This window comes from Kwoniella bestiolae, chromosome 5 (genome assembly GCF_000512585.2).
Source record: "Kwoniella bestiolae CBS 10118 chromosome 5, complete sequence".
Taxonomy (NCBI): domain Eukaryota; kingdom Fungi; phylum Basidiomycota; class Tremellomycetes; order Tremellales; family Cryptococcaceae; genus Kwoniella; species Kwoniella bestiolae.
This window is the reverse complement of record NC_089245.1, coordinates 2,075,667-2,096,378: the sequence shown is the minus strand read 5'-3', so window position 1 is coordinate 2,096,378 and position 20,712 is coordinate 2,075,667. Positions and strand designations below refer to the sequence as shown.

The 20,712-nt window shown below is 47.6% G+C and overlaps 5 protein-coding genes across 5 annotated transcripts; 2 read left to right on the top strand and 3 right to left on the bottom strand.

Annotated features, from left to right (window-relative positions):
* Nucleotides 1-263: 263 nt before the first annotated feature.
* I302_107177 (uncharacterized protein) lies at nucleotides 264-3,580 on the top strand (the record flags this gene model as incomplete). Its single annotated transcript, XM_019192172.1, has 3 exons — nucleotides 264-2,553; nucleotides 2,624-2,803; nucleotides 2,874-3,580. The coding sequence occupies 3 exons, from the start codon at nucleotides 264-266 to the stop codon at nucleotides 3,578-3,580; spliced, it is 3,177 nt and encodes a 1,058-aa protein (XP_019045169.1).
* A 164-nt stretch (nucleotides 3,581-3,744) lies between these two features.
* On the bottom strand, nucleotides 3,745-4,347 carry I302_107176 (uncharacterized protein; the record flags this gene model as incomplete). The annotated part of the gene is made up of 2 exons (XM_019192173.2): nucleotides 3,745-3,977; nucleotides 4,155-4,347. 2 exons carry the CDS (start codon nucleotides 4,345-4,347, stop codon nucleotides 3,745-3,747), a joined length of 426 nt encoding a protein of 141 aa, XP_019045170.2.
* Nucleotides 4,348-4,701: 354 nt separating this feature from the next.
* I302_107175 (uncharacterized protein) lies at nucleotides 4,702-8,137 on the bottom strand (the record flags this gene model as incomplete). The annotated part of the gene is made up of 4 exons (XM_019192174.1): nucleotides 4,702-6,152; nucleotides 6,257-7,597; nucleotides 7,668-7,737; nucleotides 7,895-8,137. The coding sequence occupies 4 exons, from the start codon at nucleotides 8,135-8,137 to the stop codon at nucleotides 4,702-4,704; spliced, it is 3,105 nt and encodes a 1,034-aa protein (XP_019045171.1).
* A 1,958-nt stretch (nucleotides 8,138-10,095) lies between these two features.
* Nucleotides 10,096-13,552, bottom strand: I302_107174 (uncharacterized protein; the record flags this gene model as incomplete). Its single annotated transcript, XM_019192175.1, has 7 exons — nucleotides 10,096-10,216; nucleotides 10,336-10,771; nucleotides 10,898-12,574; nucleotides 12,659-12,749; nucleotides 12,808-13,098; nucleotides 13,263-13,355; nucleotides 13,427-13,552. The coding sequence occupies 7 exons, from the start codon at nucleotides 13,550-13,552 to the stop codon at nucleotides 10,096-10,098; spliced, it is 2,835 nt and encodes a 944-aa protein (XP_019045172.1).
* A 1,220-nt stretch (nucleotides 13,553-14,772) lies between these two features.
* Nucleotides 14,773-20,560, top strand: I302_107173 (uncharacterized protein; the record flags this gene model as incomplete). The annotated part of the gene is made up of 7 exons (XM_065870411.1): nucleotides 14,773-14,912; nucleotides 14,997-17,085; nucleotides 17,143-18,068; nucleotides 18,127-18,245; nucleotides 18,316-19,779; nucleotides 19,846-19,907; nucleotides 19,970-20,560. 7 exons carry the CDS (start codon nucleotides 14,773-14,775, stop codon nucleotides 20,558-20,560), a joined length of 5,391 nt encoding a protein of 1,796 aa, XP_065726483.1.
* Nucleotides 20,561-20,712: the final 152 nt, after the last annotated feature.

Below are 20,712 nucleotides of genomic sequence, written 5' to 3'. Positions count from 1 at the left end.
ATATATGCATACACCTCACTATCATCGACATGACTATCCACCATCTCTAGATCTCACATCAATGCTCAAGGCTGGAAGAAACGCTGTACTCTATTATCAAATGACGAGGTAACAAGTTTATACCGTTCCTGCAGTAGTAACGGATCGCACAGACAGCGATACTCTTACCATCAATTGGGTTCAAACATCGAAACGACCTTTTCCGCACATCATCCTAATCCTATCAGATTCAACTCAACATATCGCTTACAATCCCATCCAGCATGTCCCCCATCCCCCCACCCGCAGGCGCATTCGTCCCCTCCGACGACTGGACGGAAGATCCATCTTTCGATCTGTCCCCCTCCGCCCATCATTTCGCCCTACCCACCTCGCCCTCCTCTTCGTCCACCTCGTCCACCTCTCATCGGTCTTACAGCAATACTCGACAGCATACTTCCTCGCCCCTTCGTCAATCATATACCGGTGTGACCAAAGGAACGATCAAGTTGAAGAAGCGAGAGGATGTAGAAGAACTCTTAGATTTTGATGAAGATTTTGATCTACCCTCAACCCAGCCTAACAACCACTCAACATCGAAACTATCCCTCTCCAGACCCAGATCATCCACTTCATCTTCTATTACACGTACGATAATAGGCAACGGACCCAGTGGTATAGGGACGATAACCAAGTTAAACAGCTCACCTGTATCCCAACCCAACATTATGAAAGGGACGGTCAAAGCTCGTGCGCTTGCTATTGAGAAATCTTGGGAAGCGGATGTAGACTTTGACGACGATATCCCAACCATAATACCATCCAAAACAAGTAGTATAAGAAGATTGACGCTATCGCCCCCTAGAAAAGGATTTATGCCTCCTCCCGATGCGTTGGATGAATTAGGTTTCGACCTGGAAGAAGAAGATCAAGCGACGTTGAAAGCTGGTGCGACTATCAAGGCAATGTTACCACCACCCAAATCTAGGAGAGATTCAACTATCAAATCATCCAAATCCAATACCAACCTCAACCTCAATGTCATCCCTGTACCGTCCACTCCACCAAACCAAGATCCAGATTCGATAGAATTGGAATCTGATTTCGCATTACCATTGAATCTCACCAATCTCACTCTGGCCACTCAACCGCAACACACCCGTAGGAATAGTAATAAACCTAGGATATCCAACGCGTCCACCACCACCACTGCTACCACTGCAGAGTCGTGGGATTCACCCGGAAGTAGTAGTCACAAGAAGGGCTGGGGATGGGGGTCAGAAGATTCACCTGGTCATAGTGAAGCCCATAAGAGGAGATCTGAAACGTCAGCTACGAGTATATCAGATGCTTTACCTGAGACCCCCAACGAATCGAAACTCAAGACTAGGAATCTACTGGTCGAACCTGATGATGATCTCGATGGGGCTGATGATATAGAGAATGGTCTGGTCTTGCCTTCACCTACATTCTTCTCGAACAAACGATCGAAAGAGTTGAACCTGATACTGGATAAGAAGAGGAAACCTCAATTTGCTCCCTCGCCTCAAGCTCATCGGGCGAATACCCATGACGATAGTCTTAGAAGGGGTCATCATCAGGATGATTTCTTTGAAGATGGGTTGGTCCTTGATGAGCCTGGTGTGGAATTGAGTAAACACAGATTGAAGGAGAAGAAACGTGCTAGAGACAAATATCCTATATCGACCCTCAAACAGCGCTCCGCTGGTGGACCTTCTACCTCTACTACCAAGAGCGTAGCTAAGGAAAGGGAAAAGGCTTGGGAGAAACAGAGAGAAAGGGATTGGGGAAGGACTACTCCGATCAACAATAACAATAACGCAGGCAGTGCTGGTGTTAGAGAAAGAACACATTCCTCGCTTGGTCTATCATTTAGAAGTAATTCAGCTTCTGCTACTACGCTCTTGAAAGATGGTGGTTCGAAACGAGTAGATTCACCGAGTCTGTTGACTGGGAGGGAGAAGGAGTCGATGAGGTCTAGATCAGGTCATATACATTCGATGCTTCCCCCTCCGCCCCCCATTCCACCAACATCGACTTCGAGTCAAGCACCTACAGCAACTCCTTCGTCCAGATTACGCCACCAGAAATCACACTATCACCTTGCTGCTCAACCTACTCCTCCGCCCAGTCTTACCAGGAAACAATCCCTGGCATCATTGCAAGATGCGATTGCAGATAGGACATTCACTCCGTCTTCAGGTGTGGGAGTAGGAGACACTCCAAGATATCATAATTCCACTTCCAGGCTGACAATGCCAACTTCAAGTTCCAAAGCCAAGACTAGACCACCTATCAATTCGATATTCCCCATTTCCTCGCATACGCCTCAATCTTCTGCCAGTTCATCTTCGTTTATGCACCCACCTCAGCACTCAAGTCACAAAGATGGGGCAAAGAGGATGGTGGACATGCCTAAGAGACATAAAACCTGGGGAGATGGGTCCGAGCTGGATGGAATAGATGATCTGACGATTGATGATGATCATCATAAATCGACGATCAAGGGGAGTGCGATAAGTGGTTTGGGCTTGGGTAAACCGAGCAGGAGGGGTGAGTCGCCTTTGCTTGCCACTAACATATCCCATGGATCTTACATGCTGATTGCTTCGTGGTTTGTCAGGTCACGAGCCACCCTCCTCATCGCGTCTTACAGCCAAACCCACTCCGGCACCATCGGAACATACAGAAAGAAGAAAGAAATCCGGTTCAGGGACAACTTCCACAACTACCACCACGGCCAAGCGAAAGAACAGGAAGCCAGCGCTGATCAAGCATTTCGGAGTGGCCGATAAGAAGAAGGGTGAGTTCGCTAGTATTCTTTATATAGTGTGAGACGTGATTCTGATTCTGATCGTTTTGTTCATGTGTAGTGGTCGGTGACATGACCTGGAATCCAAGTACGCTCCGATGGGAGGGGAACGAATCGATTCTACGCGATTTCGATACCATCTCCGTCGTATCTGCTCGACCGGCCCTGATCACGCATTATACTGGATCATCAGTCGGAGGTGTCTCTTCTCCTGTTGGGGCTGCACCCTCCGCACCTAGGATAGTAGGGGATATGCAGTTCGATCCGGTCCAGATGAAATGGGTTAGTATCCTCTCGCCGGAGGAGGATGAGCCGGACCCGTTTGAGGGGATGGCAGATGATGAGGATGATGAGTTTGGATTTGGCTCGGGAGGCACTATCACCAGATCGTCAGGTAGGAAGTTGGTTACGATTGGAAGTGGGGGTGGAGGGGGGAAGATAAGTATAGCGGGATCATCCAATTGGACTGCCATTTCCAGATTGGCATCTGAGTCTTCGGTCATCACTTCTACTACCACCAATACGAATTTTTCGTCGGCTTCGACGTCAACGAACCAGAATATGGATTGGGATGATAGAGAGGAAGGTGATGGTGGGTTGGTATCTGAGGAGCTATGGCGGGAATGTAAGAGTGCTGAGGAACGGCATAAGAAGGAGATGAAAGGTTGGGTGATGAGGGGTAGTAGTAGTTCCTCTGAGATGAGGGAGAGGGAGAGGAAGGAGGAGAAGAGATTATGGGAGATCAGGAATTTGGCGATGAAGAGTTAGTTTGGTTTGCGTTGTGTTTGTTATGCGATAGTATGGTTTATATCATGCATATGACTCGTTATTATTGTGTCTGTATTTGTATATGTCCAAAGCAAGTGTGACAGGCATCCTGACCGATACACAGAACACAACTGCATCTATTAGAGGCCCATACCATATCACACTTACGCTTCCTCCCCCTCCCCAGGCAACTTTATAAACTCCCCCACCTGGATCTTATCCTTATCCCACACATCCCCCGTATAATATACGTCTTCCTTCAATCTATTCCACACCTCCGAGGTTGATTTGAACCGGAAGAACATGATTGAGCCGTTCATCGCTTGAAGATTGGAAGGGAGGTTGGGGTCGGAGTGTAGTGGGTGAGAGGGGGGAGGGACGGTTCCTCGGCCGAATTCTAGGGTCGCATGAGCATGAGCATGAGTCACGGCTCAAGAGCGACTGTCCAGCTCTAGTTATCTTGTTCTTTTCACCCCCGGCCAGGCCGTGGTCCTCCAGATCCAGATATCACGTAGATAGTAGATAGCAACGACAAATTCTTATAGTACGATTCATACAGTCCTAGTTCACTCACCCAACACACCCTCCTTCTTATCCTCCTCTGCCCTCCTCCAATGCTCCGGGCGAACTTTCAATCGGCGCTGTAAAGTCTCTGAAGGGTTGGTATCGTAATCAGGACAGATCGCGTAGAATAACGGTAGTTGCTTTTTGTTGGTCATGGTCATGGCGCGTGTTGCGAGTTTGAGTCTTGATAGGGTAGGTATCATCGGATACTGTCGATGTTGCTGTTACTGGATGTATTTGGATCGGTTCAGTCCTTTCGATTTTTATCTATCACTGTATCGAGTCGACTCAAATGGGACATGAACGTAATTGTGAAAGAGAATGAGAATGATAGTCGACCAACCGGTAATTATCGGGCCGCAACTCATCTGATCCGCTCATGCTACATACTACATGCAGAACAACGACCAATCGATCATCATGCGCAATGCCCATGTACATGTACATATACATGCACTACAGAAAACATGGTACAACACAACTATATTTATATCAATATTGACTAATATACAAATGACTTTCCCGTATATCCTATTCCTTGACCCAAGAAACCCTCCCTACCTTTCAAAATCCCTCACTCCTCTGATACTACTAAAACTATTAACCTGATTTATCTCCCCTCCATTCAAATTCAACCCCAACCCCACCACCCCATTAATACTGTTATTCGTATTTATCCCCAAGTCATCTCTAATCGTTTTCGTATAATTCGGTTGTCTAAACTCATTCATCTCCTGACCACCATACCCATTCCCATGAGTCGCAATCTTATCTCCCTCTTTCTTTATACTCCATTTCGGATCTATCCATCTCCTCAGATTCCTATTTATTGTCAACATTATCGGGAAGAAGGCACACGATCCGTATAATGCGCAAACTACCGTCAAAGCCAATATCCGATTGTTGGGATGAAGCTTCTCGACCTCGTACGATACTACCGGGAAGACCGTCGCCCCGCATATACTGGCTATCAGCGCTGTCGACGTCGATTTGGTGTGTCGACCCTGTCCGCGGATGGTCATGGCGAATACCAGGGGGAAGATCGGTCCCTCAAAGAACATGTGAAGTATCAATGTCCCCATTGACCCGTTCGCACTGGAGACCAACATCGGTATCAACGCAGTGAGGAATGTTCCAAGTATGCAGAATCCCAGTATATATCGAGGTGGGATACCCAGATAACATCCCAGAGATGCTAGGATCCTGGAGGCGAAGAATAATCCTTGACCTATCGTTCGCATCCACCTGGGATCGACGGACGGCTTGATGTCTTCGATGAACCCGTTCCATGTGAAACTGATAGATTCCTGCGCACTGACGTAGTTGGAAATCACAAATACCCCGGTAACTAGCAACACCACCCTCGTGGATATCCCAAAAGACTTGACATCTCGAGTTATCCCTGCGTGATCGAATCGCCTCTCAGCCTTGATTTCTAGATCCTCATTTGTGGCCTCACTCAGCGGGACATAGTAGAATATAGCAGCCAGGATCAACACGAAGATCGCCACCGCAAGGTAGCACCATTGGACGTTGAATAACCTCATCTGGTCGACGTTGTTGAATAGCGCTCGTTGGGATAGCAAGGAGGAAGCCAAGGATCCGATCGCCTGGATAGCTTGCGAAAACAGTAATCTCGCTTCTGACAATTCACCAGGTCCAGCAAGCGCGATAAATGGGTTGGCGGCAGTTTCGAGCGTGGACAGTCCCAACGCCACCATGAAGTTACTGACCACGAATCCGGGGAAACTCGTCAATACAGCCGAAGGCCAGAATGCCATGGCACCGATCGAGTAGATGGTCAGACCAGCGACGAAAGTGGCTTTGAAGCCTTTCTTGGTTAAGGTCCAGTAGCCGACACAGACTGGTCCGACAAGGTACGCGGCCCAATAGGCACTTTGTAAGCCTAGACTTTCGTGGGGTTGAAAACCTAGTAGACCCTCGATCTCGCCATTCAGATTGCCGATAAGACCGTACGAGAAACCCCACAAGAAGAAGAGGATACTGACTGTGTGCACGAACGAATAGGTATCAGCCGAGTGCTCGCAAGAGGAATTGTAGATTGAGTCGTATGGGTGGGATAGAGGTATACAATGCAAATCTTAAACTCACCAAACAGAATAGGTCCCAAGGCCTCCATAGCTCCCAGCTCAGTCAAAGGCTTATTCCCCGACATATTGACAAAGTCGAAGAATTTCGCTGTAGGCCCCTGCGTATGATGTTCTACCGTACGTTCCCCAGACTTCTTCGTGCTCGTCGAGAAGGCTCTCAGCCTGTGCATGTAAGACAGTTTCGTGTTCGTTCCATGTCCATGTCCTACCGAGGCTGATCGCTTGAGATTCTGGTTGTTCGTCCTCCTCCCATCGAAATCGACAGGCCTGATCTCGGAGGCCATAAAGTTGTTGGGGACGGTTGTGGTCTGTCCTCTATGGTTGTTGATGTTGTTCAGGTATTGTGGTGGATCCTGCTTCAGTATAGCGGCGAAATCGAATATTTCACCTTCATCTTCACCTTCCTCTTCTTCTCCTGATGAGCCTCGTCTCTCTACATGCTCGACCCCATTATCATTTTGATGTTCATTTGACCCTCCACTCCCACTTCCACTAGCTGCACTATTCTCTCTTCCTCTCTCCTGCTGCTTGAACACCGGCGATTGATGCGCAGTAAAAGGTGATTTGGGAGATCTGTCTTTCTCCTTCTCTGGCGAGTCCATAGCGGAGGGAGAGAAAGATATCGACCTCCCCGCCAAACCGTAATCATCCTGTTGGGTCAGACCTCTTCCCCTCTCGGGTCGTCGTCTCAATATCGCAGGCATGACTCTCAACACCAGTGGTTTGAGGACGAGCGTACACGAGCACATCAACCCCACGGAGATCTCGATGAAAGACCACATGAGGGACAGACTGATGTAAAATGTGAAATCGCCAAATTGGGTGTTTGCGTTCAATTCACCGTGATCTCCATATATCCTCTCCGATTTCAAGGCTTGTTGAAGGTAGGCGATCCTGACCACGTCGACGATTGTGACGAACCCTCCTACGCAGAACGTAGCTATCAGGGCGACCTTCTGCCTCATCTCCATTCTGAGACTGGTCAGGATCGGTAGAGGTAGGAGTAAGATGGAAAGGTCCGTTAAGATGTTGATAGGTGCCGAGGCCAGGAATAACGCGATCACGTCGATACATTGACCTTCACTATCGTTGGAATCGTCCGTACGCCATGCTGCGCTGATCGGTCGACATTGGAAGATCGCAAGGAAGGTGCAGACTATCCCTGCGAGCGAGACGACCAGCATGGTAGCGTACGTGCCGTATCTGAACCAGGGCTGGACCTCTGACATCCGCCGATAGAGCAGCAGGATGGCGAGCTTGATGGTCATCGTTGCTGGATTGTAGAACACCACGAAGGTGTAGGTGCATTTCCGCAGGATGCCGACCCACTGAGGCTGTATGTCTGTGAGGTGTAGTTGATGGTGTGAGGAGCGGGTCCGAAGGGTAGATTGGTAATGGAAGCGGCAACTCACCTTGACCCACTTTGCCTAAACCATTCCTGGAACCTACTATGACCGCCGTTGACAATGCCGTGAAGAAGAGCTATGGGAGGTGCTGGTCAGCACGCAGTAGACGGCTAGTCATACGGGATCGACCTGTTGCTTTGGAGATGAAGGAACACCAATGGATGGAAACCTTGGTCTAGGAGCAGAAGGAGGGGGAGACGATCATCAACAGATGATAGCTAGAACCCACTCACCCAAGCCAATATCGTGATATAATCATCCCACATGACCTTCCTGACCACCCATGTTTTCGATATGATCCTCATGACTACGAATGCAGTCGCCAGCGTAGTCATCACAATGCCGACCACGAAGATGGCATCCGACCTATCATGGAATCCCGTTATATGGGGCGTGGATGTGGATGCTGACGTCGAAGTGGATGAGGCCAAGCTCGCCATGGAGCTGATGATGGATGATGGTAGTGTTTGTGACATCTTTTTGTTTCTATCGGATCTGGGATCGTGGAGTCATTTCTGAGGATTTGTGACGTGCAGGGTTAGGGTTAGGATGAGAGGTATGTCGAGGTGGTGGTGGAAGTGAAGATGTTTGTATTGAGGAAAGAGGGGTGACTGAGAGTGATTTTCTTCCGTCGTCTTTTCTTTTTTCAAACGGTGTGATGTGATATGGATTTGGGATGTCTTGTCTCGGATGAACAAAGTTGTATAGTTGAGACTGTCGATCCGATTGAGATACTGACTGTATTATGAGTCGAAAGTATACGATGGGATCGATGTTACTGTGAGTCAGGTTGAGAGTCAGTTTAACGTAGTTCTTCTGTTTTTTTTTTCTGGTTATGGTACACCCAACAAGTCAAGGAATGATAGTATGTTTTGCTCACCTGTATGATACTACCGTGTTTACTTGACTGGGTGATGACCTTGAGCAGTAGATTGGTTGTTTACTGTTATTATCGTTATATCTTTTTCTTCTTCTTTCTTGATATGTTGATTCACCGTTGGTAGTTTAACATTATATCTTTTTTAACAAGCATAAAGAAGAAGAAGATCGAGTAGTGGGGGAATAAGGAGTATATAACAAGAAGAATGTCTCAATTGATGATGTTATCGATCGAAGAAGAGACCCAAAGAGACAAGTGCGTATGTCTGTTCTGATGTTTAAGTGAATTAAGAATTAAGCGAGATGAGAGCAGTGGAAATGGTACCGTACTACTATACTACTCTATTGAGCTATACTGTGAATGTAATGTCGATCTTTGTGGTGTATGCTGCTATGTATGGTGCTATGTGAGCAGGAGAGAGGATGTTTATGGGAATTATGAGATGGTACGGTGTAATGTATTATGGTTACATAACTAGGTGAGGCGCTATTCTCAGGGTATATAGTAAAGTGATGAATTACCACTTTGAGCGTTGGTTGTTGGTTGTACAGTGTGATCCCATATGGTGTATGGGTTGGATGTGTATGTGTCTGTGCCTGGATGATCGCCAAGGATGGGCAGAGGCAGACGGAGGGATCCATGGGGTTTACTGGTTACTTGAGACAGGAAAAAGGAACAACAGGGAGAGATGAGACTGAGACATATGATACTACTGTATCCTCAAAGAGGGAAGAGACAAGATAACGTGAGTAGGGAATTACAATAACAAAGCCACCCAACCACCCACCCACATCACCGAGCAAATTCGTGTGCTGATGCGCTGCATGTCCGAATTGACATCAGGTCATTGACATTGATATTCCAATATCACTCTCACCGGCATGGTCCATCGTCGTGTGAGAGCAAGAGCAGGTATACCTGTCCGATCTGTTCGGCAGGTCATGGACCCCGTACGCCACGATGGAGTCATCAAGCGAACATGATATCGTAATGTCCAAGTGCAATCGGAGCGATCGTGATTGTGATCGTATATTACTATGTAGTATTGTGATCTGCATCTGGTAAATATCATCTAGGATGTATATTACCCATGAACCAAAGTTAAATAAAATGTCCTATCATGGAGATCTATTTGTATCATATATCATGATCTAACCATGCATGGTAATACTGATCGTACTAAAAAAATGAGATCTACTCACGCTTACCTACTATTGCGATGACCATGCAGTCATCTTGCACACGATTCTACCAACTACAAATATCCCTATTACCATTCAATCCAACCGCCATCCTATTCTAAACCTATCCATCCACTTATGCCTTGTTCTAATTATGCTAAGATGCTGAAATGCCACATGAATCTTTCCATCTTCCAACAACTAACGACCAACTTCTAACATCATCTTCGTCCAATCCTATTTGACAGACACCGAACTATCATCACATTTCATTGTCGTCGATGCCAATCCAATTCCCTTCATCTAAGTATACTTGTAATCCTCGCCTCCATCATCTCTACTTCCCCCCTTCTGATCCTCTCAGGCTGACCTATCACACCGCCCCGAGCGACTTCCTAGCCTGTCTACCCCGTTCCCTCGCCCTCCTAGCGGCTCTTACGAGATTATTCAACGCATTCTTCAATCTATCAGAGGAAGAGCGGTCGGTAAGGTGTCTGTTGGAGTTGCATGGATATCAGCATCATTACAACGTATCTCACACAAGATGACCGCAACACCATATCCTCTAGATAAGTGACGGTAGGACTCAAATCAAAGGAAACCCCCCACTCACGCATGAACTTCAACCAAGAAAGCCTGTTTCTCCCCCTGAGGAACCACATGTCCAGGCAAACCACCTATCGTCTCACCGAACCATCCCTCCATCTCCTGCGTGTTTGTCCCGTTGCTCAGCTTGGTGAGATGATTAAGTATAACCTGAATTTGGTCCAAACTATCCTCGGGATAATCATGCACTATTAAGCCATTTATTAACAACCCTACGATGGCTTTACCGTATTGCATGAATAGGTTTTGTAGATTCTGGTTGGAGGCGAGGTGATTGGACAGGATCGATAGGACGTCCAATGAGACTAGGACGGTTTCTGGTGAATGGCATGTCAAGGAGGCCAGGACGTGCGAGATGGCTGGTTGGATGGAAGGTGATTGGAGGGTTAGGGTGGGGATGGAAGTCAGGTAGGAGATTACTAGGTGGACGTAATCGTCCATCACTATTGCAGTGTATCTGTAAGCTAAATCCTCGAGATTTACTTTTGATTTACTTTGATACTTTGAAGTTGAGAATATTGAAGATACAGTTCATCAGAAATTGGATGAATGAGAGACACCAAACTCACCATCAGGAATCTCCAACGCGACCTTCCTCGCCAACAACGCCGACATCGCCTCCGTCAAACTCTCAAAGCTCCTCACCAACAACTCCGCCAACCCCCGATTCTGCGGATCCTTCGCGACCTCACCGAATTTACTTGTGATCTTGCCCGTTATCCAGAGATAACTCGAGTAGCCCGTCTGTTCGAACGAGAGGATCATCCGATTCAATAACGGTTGGATGATCGGTTGGATCGCATCGGCTGGGAAGAACGTCAGACCCCTTCTGAGGACGGTCGATACTCTCTCAGAGATATAATAGAGCTTGGAGTATTTGTTCAATAGACTATCCAATATTCCATATACCTCTATCGCTGTCCCATAACAATCTGAGGGTAAGGGGTCAATCGATCTGACCACACTCAAATACGAGTCGAGCTGTTCGAGGTAATCTGCCACTTTCTGTAATGTCGGTTTATCCACTTCGTTCTCCAAGGACGCTACTGCCTGTACCTTTGCGATGAGCGGTTGACAGAATTCTTTTAATGCCGATGCCGCCGAGTCAGGTGGCATCGAAGTGATGATGTATCCTATTGCCTCGCACACTTCTACCATATCTGCCTGATCTAACTTGTCCCCCACCGAATTGATGAAGGTGTGGAGCTGCGGTAAGAACGGTACGAGGTGTTGATTACAATCTTGACACATAAACTTCATAGCTTGAGCAGCAGCCGCTGAGACCTCCTCGGATGATTCAGAGGTATCAAACCCTGCTGAGATGTATTGTAGTTGGAATGCGAGGTTGTCGGGATGCCGGTCGATCCATTGAGTATATCTTGAGATAACTAATATAGCGGCATATCGGATCTTTGGATGATCAGGTAATTTAGGTAACATGTCCATGATGTGGGGTAAGACCTCGTCATCGTCCGGATCCACTTCTGCTCCCATACTTCTCATTGAGAATAACGGCGCTTCGATCTCTTGCCATGATGGTGATGGTTTGCCCATGGCGTTGACTGTCAGGTCGTATGACCTCTTGAGACATGTCGGAGCTCCAAGAACATGACAGCAGTCTTTCAGCGTATCTCCCATCCTATGTCGGAATGTCCTGAACTCATCTCGTTCTTGGGCAGTTTGGTGTTCGTCATCACCTGGGAAATGTAGATGTCCAATGATAACCGCTTGTAAATTCGCATATATATCTAGGATAGGTTGGATAGATGGGTCGGACGGCTGTCGACCAAGGGTCATGGCGAGGGTGTACCAGAAGTAGAAAGTGATAGGGACGATATCGAGGTCAGGGTATGCTGCACATTCAGCAATGGATTGAACGAGGGGTAAAAGGTCTTGTGGAAGTCGGACGATCAGATCTTTATAACATTCTCCAGCTTCACACAGTATCCTGCAATATCCACGTATACGATCCGCGTCTTCCTTGTGCTCTTCTAGCTGAGGACGTAATGCGATTACTCTGGGTACAATCTGCTGGACCACTTCTACGTTGTCCTCCACCTCCTGTGTCTCATGTATCAGGTCGCACAGCACGTCGACGGCAGCGTCGAACAGCTGGTCGGAGGCGAGTGCGTCGAAGGAAGCGTCGAATAATGGTGTTTGGGCGACTTGCGAGGCCATCACTTCTCCAGCTTGTAACCAGCTTCTTAATGTTTCGAACACCGATATCTGGATTTGGGTTGTTACGCCTACCAACGATTACATGTTAGTCCGCTTTCGAGTCGAGATGCAGATGACTCATGAAGGTTTGGGTTGAGGTAGGGACAACTCACCAGTAGCTTGTATATACATCGTCAAAACACCCAACACCTGTTCCGCCGACCCGCTCACCAGAGCACTCAACATAGCTTGTACCTCGTCGTTCTATCCTCGAGCCGTCAGCTTGACATTTGGAACTGAATGAATGACAGGTGGGACGCACAGATAATGGTATCCTAGGATTTCCAGCTTCCTCCGGCAGAGATTTCAAGAATCCCAATAACACGATCACCGTTGTGGGATCTTTACCAAACTGATCTATCATTCCACCTACTACATTCTCCCATTCTGGCATCTGCAGTGCCAGGTCCGCTAGGGCCAGACATAGTTGAGTCAAGACTGCTTTTGAACCGGGGGGTGCTGAGGGTTGACATAAGGGTGATAAGGAGGATAAGAGGGAGTCGCGTAAAGGTGGGAGTTGTTCTCGGGGGAGTTGAGATAGGTCGTATAGTATCTATATGGGGAAGAAAGGAAGGAAGGGGAGAGATGATTTGAACGTCAGCTCAGGAGATGGAATGAAATGGACGTGGGTTTCCAATGGATACCATGGCTTCGTCAAATACATCAAGGGAGTGGATCATGACATAGCTGGGCTAGTTTGATACCGATATGACCCACCTTCGCGCGTAATGTCTGAGCAGAGAACAACCTCCCTTCCAACGGTGCTTCAGGCGAAGTCAACAATGTATGACACGTCTGCCAAGCTTCGACCTGTACCGCATTCACAACACATCAGTACACTGTCATTCCATTGACCTGACCGAGGGATGGTGATGACCCACACTATGCTGAAACTCCTCTAACCACTCGTTTGCCCTCTTCTTGGAACTGCCATCGGGATCATGATACAAGGTTTGCAGGGCCTGTACCACCGAGGCTGTCGCTTGATCTGCCGAGGAAGTTGACATGCGGTGTGAGCTTGTGTATGAGTAGGATGGGGTATTGTCTGTTTGGGATGGATGCAGGAGGAGGATGGTAGTTGATTCTAAAGATACAAGGTAGAAGTCGAGAGAGAGACAAGAGAGAGAGCAAGAAGAACCGTGTCATATTATTTTAGAAACTCAATCAGTACTGAACGATGATATGTTCACTGCCATGTGGTGTGGCTCTCATGCGTGTATCACGTGTCAACCAAAGTGATTCCGGCGTTTCAACCAGGTTCAGTGGCAGTGCAGTGCAACCTATGCCAGTGTACACCATGCCATACGATGCATATACACATATATGAATGAATGAATGAATCAGTATTCCATATACAGATTGGCAAGTTGCAAGTTGCATGTGCATGTGCATACCTCATATCAATCCAATATATATACATATACAGCTTACCAGCATACCAGTAACAGTAGTATTGGTTTCCCAATATGCTATGTATGTAGTATGTATGCTGGCTGTACCGGACATTGATGATCCAGGCACCCGATCCTTAGATCCTAACAGATCCTAATTCCCACACTGCACTGTGATTACAAACGATTACGATACTGAATCAACGATTATATCAATCGTAATGAGTTGTAATGAATTGTAATCATCTATTAGACTGATTCCGGTGGACTGGTAAAGGGACTGGAGTTGATGCATTGGAAAAAGAGGTTACTGCCCTAACCACCTAGTTACTGTAGACATCCTCTCTCTCTTTCTTTATACTACTAATGTACCATCTTGATATATATATATATATGTTTACATGTTAGACTACATACAATCATAAAGCATACATAAACTCATCACATAAAACGTACAAATTGGAATTGACATCTACAATCATCAACATACGGGTCGGTGTAAGTAATCTCGTTCAGAAGAAAAACAGATCTTAAACTTCAAGGGACAGGAAAAACGAAAGAAAGAAAGAAAGAAAGAAAAGAAACAGAAAAAACCAACCCAACAAAGAACGGATATCATTCACCCCATGCACCAACACATCTAATATTCTTTTCATACACATCCCATTCCACCTCATCCCCTCTAATCAGATAGATGGACCCAGAACGACAGTCATCAGACACCACTCTCTTCTGCCGGTCCTGGGCAGTCCCCACTACCTCGACATCTCATCATACAACCTGATTTTCCCTCTGGTCTCGCGAGTCCTCTCAATCTTCAATCCACCCATATCATCATGCCCGTAGGAGAAGGGAAAGGAAAAGGACGGGCGGTCAATCAAGTAGAGGTCAGAGATTTTGCCCATCCGGAAGATCTATCCAGTGAGAAGATTACAAAACCGCAGACTCAAGAAGAATGGCACGAGTTTGTGACCAAGTGAGTACCACCCTGTATATTATCTCATAATCACTCATATTTGTTTGGCGACTGGCTGATATTATGCTTTTCCCACCCACGAAGATATTCATTGGGGGAGTACAACAACTGTAATTTCACCGAGGATGCACCCCCTTCACCCCCACCCACCTTTTCACGTTATCCCTCCGATGAAACCAGAGATACAACCATCACCACCAACTCGAGTACGATCACACCTGACATCTCCCCCTCACCCGCTACATCAGTCGCAAGACAACGATCGCCGGCCCACAGACTCCCCTTGTCAAGTCGACAGAATAGTAATAATCACCCACCGAATCCAGACGAAGAAGAGCCCCACGATTTCCATCCCGACACCTCTGCGTCTGGACCCTCCAACCAGGATCCTGACATCCCCAACATTGATCAAGACAACGATCCTCCTCTCCCGTCGTCCTCGTCCTCGTCGTCGAGACCCAGGCCGACAACAAAGAACGAGGGGGACAACGTGAAATCTTATAGAAACCAGGAATCGATGACCACCGAGAACATGCGTCAGTTGGGGTTGGAGCAGCAAGAGGATAGGGTCCGGGAAAGGGGATCTGCAGGGGAGTATATGAAGTTAGATGGTGAGGGGAAGAAGACGTCGGTGAAAGGTAAATCCAGACGACGACATAGGGATCACGCGGAATTGGCATCGGTAGGAAGGTCGATGTCAGATGATTCGTCAGCAGATGAAGATACCACCAAGGTGAGACCTAGGAGAAGAGCACCTCGTCGACCACGCTCGAGGGGAAGTTGGTCACTCAGATCTCGATCACCTAACAATAACTCGATCGTCCGACGCGGCACGGGACCATCGTTAGACAATGCCTTGTTGGAATCGGGAACAAATGACTCGACGTCAGTCTCAGCGGTGGAAGTGACATATGATCATGCCAAAGAACTGGAGAGGGTTAAAGAGTTCTTCGAGGCTAATGGATATATGCCCGCTCCGAAACAACCCCCTGAAGCTGCCAGAAGAAGATTACGTGTGATTCGTCGATTGGGATTAGAAGATATCGATCCGTTCCACCGCGAAACTCTGGACAGGTTCACGAGATTGGCATCTACCGTGTTCAAAACCTCTTCTGCTCTCATCAGTATAATAACGAAGGATAGACAGATATTCTTATCGGAGATTGGACTGGGTAGATCGTGGACCGATTTAGACGTTTCTTTCTGCTGTCACTCCATCATGTCACCAGGCTCAGGTGAACAGTGTATGGTCGTACCCGATGCTGCTAAAGATTGGAGATTCAAGAAGAACCCTTTGGTGAAAGAAGGCATGGGACCCGTTCAATTTTATGCCGGTGCACCTCTGAAAGTAGGATCGGGGAACAAATCAACTATAATAGGGACGCTCTGTGTTCTGGACGACAAACCAAGGACTTTCTCGGACGACGACAGGAAGCTATTAGGAGATTTAGCAGACTGCGTGGTCAGTGAATTAGAATTGATTTATAGTCAACAAGCTTCGGTAGAATCCGCAAAATTACATCAGATATCAGTAGACTTCTTACGTCGGTCACTGAAACATCGTCCAAACGAAAGTGCTGGTCAGAAGGCAACGACCGCTACTGGCACGGGCACCGGACGCACAGAGAAGGACACTGCTACTACTACTTCTTCGGGCTCATCTATAACTGGGAAACGTATATCGGGTGCCGATCAGAATCAGAACCAATCCAACGTGGATATCTACGATGAAGCGTGTCGAGAAATCCGTTATGCCCTAGATGCGCATGCCGTCGCGGTGGTTGACCTCTCACAGTTCCATTTGTTCTACCCCACATATCAGAACTCATCTACGGGAGGGGGTACATCGACGAGAGGTGGATCGTCGACCCGTGGCGGTTCGTCCGCTGCCCATAGCAGAAGTCAGAATACAAGTATGACTGGACAGACAGGTCCCACCGGTGCGACGGGCTCTACAACATCAAGTACCGTTCGTGAGAACGGTGGTGACGACGAGCAAGATGCGTACTCGAAACCTTTTAATGTCAAACGAGCGAGACAGACATACGCGGTAACCGATCCCATGGCTCCCAGTAGGACACCTCAAGTATTGTTCATTCCTTCCAGGAGAAGATCGGATCCCAATAATCAATATTCCTTCAAGGGCCAATCGGACAATGCTCCTTCTGACAATGTAAGCTCCATCTCCTCGACTCATCGAATATAGATCATTGCTGATGAGCCGAAGCAGCTGGCCGTTCTGGGATACAGCTGTTCCGAAGATAATTTCGCGTTCAACTTCACCTCTTCCCCTACTGCCCGCAAGATCATTTCCGATTTTATCGCTTCAAACGTCAAGACTCGTAAAGTCTGGTATACACGAGACGACTCTGAAGGTATCGCACAGTCCATCACTCACTTGATGCCTCCTGGAACGGAAACTTCCATGGCGATGCCTATATTCGGTTTCGACGGTCAAGTCGCATTTGCCGTTGTCGCTTGTTGGACGGATCCCTTATACACCTATCCAGCCGGAGCGATGCAGTTTGTCGAAACCATCGCGGGAAGTCTTCTAGCTGCTGTGTTGAAGGAACGACTCCATCGAGCTGAACGAGCGCAACTCAATTTCGCTGCTGCTGCTTCGCACGAACTTCGTACACCCTTACATCAGATCAACGCTGCTGCGAGTCTGCTCCGAATGGCCTTGCAAGGTGTTCTAGAACAAGATGTGGATGATACCACCTCCGTACCCAAGGTATCGAGAGAAGATAAAATCGAAGCGGTCTCCCAATTGGAAATTATCGAAGCGAATGGGTTGTCCCTTGGTGGGATACTTGAAAACATCATCGATACGCTTGATATAGGTAAAATGGCTGCTACGGTCGATCAGATGCAGATAAATCCTGACGGTACCATCATCTCCCCTGACCTGATCCGACCGAGAAAACAAATACATATCAGCAACTTCTCGGAGATCTTGGAGAACGTCGTGGATGATGCGATGAGGGTGGAAGCCAAGTCTAGAAGGATCGCGACTGGTTCGGGTCTGGAGAATGTCGAGGTCATACTGGAGGTACTACCTAGGAATAGAGGTGGTTGGAAAATGTCCACTGATCCAGGTCCGCTATCCAGAGCTCTGGGTAAGATCATACATAACGCTGTCAAGTTTACCAATAAGTGAGTGATGCCCTCTCCTTTCACTCGGCGAGTGGGTGAAGTGCTAATTCGTAAGTAGGGGTCATGTTCATATCACTGTACAGGATGTATCGAGGGATGTGGTGTTGCCTGGTGGATATGATAATTCGATCAAGATGTCAACTGTGTCGATCGATATGAAAGATACCGGTCGTGGTAGTGAGTGACACCACTCGTAAATCTTCCTCGCCTAGATGGTACTGACCGCTTTGGATCTTCCGAACAATAGTGTCAGCCGATTTCCTCAACAGAGAAGTACTGCAACCTTTCGCCAAAGAGGATGCTTTCACACCTGGATCCGGTCTAGGTCTAGGTCTAGCTCAACGTATGATTGATCTCCTCGGCGGTAAATTGGCGATTGCATCGACGTTGGGTAAAGGTACCCTGGTACACATCGAAGTTCCCTTACACCTTCTAAATGAAGATAACGACTCGGATCAAGATATCATGGCTAGCGGGAACGATACTTCTTCGGAAGGTGATCATGGCGAACCCACAAGGCAGGATGGTATTTTCCTGGTTGGATGGGCTGAAGCTAGAACCGCATCTCTGAGAAGGGTTGGTAAATGTTTGGCGAGGCAGTTGAAGCTATATTTCTGTCGACTGGTCACCGAGATCAATTACGCGAGTCTGATCGTCTTACCAGAAGGCGGAGTGTCAGAAGTGAAATTGGCGGAACTTTGCAAGAACGCTAGACCGGGCGTACAGGTGGTCATCATTGGTAAAGATCAGTCATTGGGCGCTCTCGCTCCCGTTCTTGGTCCAGCAACTTCACAAGAACATGATCACGCGGTACAGGAATCTCATCATTTGGAGAATGAAGCTCACAAACATGGATATACTCATGGACATCATCATCATCATCACCGCCACCCAAGGAGCGAGACGAGATCCTCTTCTCCTGAACTGGATCCCAAAGTCGCTGCTGCGGTTGAATATCTCAAGACTGTACCCACCATTCACCTGAACAGACCATTACGACCCTCATTGATCAAACGAATCATGCGACCTGCCGACCTGCCTCCACCGCTGAGGGAGGTTTACAAATCTGATGTGGTCGGTGGGGAAGAGGCCAAAGAGGAGGTCGAAGCTGAAAATGCGAATATCAGAAGTGGTTTATCCTCCCAAGGTGATCATCCAGAGACTTCCCCAGGATCAGGTGGGACCTTGAAAAGTCAAGTGATACAGAAGGATTTTGCGGATCCAATCTCACCAGGATCGCGTGAAAATCAAAACCAAAACAGTCAAGCGCAGGTCGAATACAACCATGACCATCTCGATGCAACTCAGCCTTCTCGTTCTCCTGGAGGATCGTTGGCTACACCAGGGAATATATCGCCCAAATCTAGTTCTCAAACATTACGGCATAAACCCACACACGACCATCACCATCATCATCACCACCAGGAGAGAGCGAAGAAAATTGAAGATGCAGGCGACACTTCCGAATCGTCCGCTTCGGCTGATCCCTTGACTGGGAATGACGGAAGTGGAGGAACGACGACTGAAAGTAGTTTGATAAGTGATAAGGGGTATCAGGCGTCTGTTGCCAGTGATAGCTCGCTGGTATCTGATGCGTCTGATTCTTCGGGGCTGCCTCTGCCTCCTAGGTTTAGGGAGATGAGGAGTGGGTCGGATCATACGGTCAGAGGGATGGGACAACAGCAGAATACGGATGATTCGCCTTTGAGAGGTAAGTCCGATTCTATGCATCTCAAGAGATGTTTATACAAATACTGATGTCGTGCATGGTTCGTAGTACTGGTGGTGGAAGATAACGCTGTGAACAGGAAGATCCTGACTACGATGTTGAAGCGTACTGTGAGTTTTTTTGTTCTGTCATCATCGTTATTTGTGTGAATGGGGGACTAACTCCCAAACAGTCATGTCATTTCGCCGAAGCGGCCGACGGAGTGGAAGCGGTAGACCAATTCAACTCGTTCCATCCCGACCTGGTCTTACTGGATATCACCATGCCCCGAAAAGATGGATTCGCAGCTGCTGCAGAGATGAGGCATTTGGAAGCTACCTTGCCGGCTGATTCGACCGTCCCATTAGAAGAAGTCATGAAAGCTTTAGCACTTACTCCTTCGTCCAACTCTCAGGATACATCGCAGATATCCACCCCTACCCCGGGTAATAGTGGTAGTGCCTCCGTGGAGACTCCCCTACTTAGTACGACCTCCCCGACCTCGGCGGGACCCTTATCTCCTACAGGCTCTCAATCGGGATACAACCAACATTCAGTGCCCCGACGAGCAAAGATCATAGCTGTTACTGCCATGTCTGCGGAGCACCAGCGTCGAAAAGGTCTGATAGAGAGTGGGATTGATATGTGGATGGTCAAACCCATCGCGATGCGGGAATTGAGGAGGATAGTCGAGCAGATGAAGGAGGAGAAGTTGGGCTGGATGAGCGGGAGTAATACGAATAGCGTTAGTGGGGGGTCGGACTTGGGAAGGAGCGACGCGTAGAGAGGGGGAATGAAATCGGATTATTGTTACTGTTATTTTGGTTTTTAATTCTGTTTTTTTTTTTTCGTTCATTTGTCATTTTATATTTTGATACTAGGTAGTTCTGTTTGATCTTGGCATAGATATCATTCATTCATTCACGCAACACAATA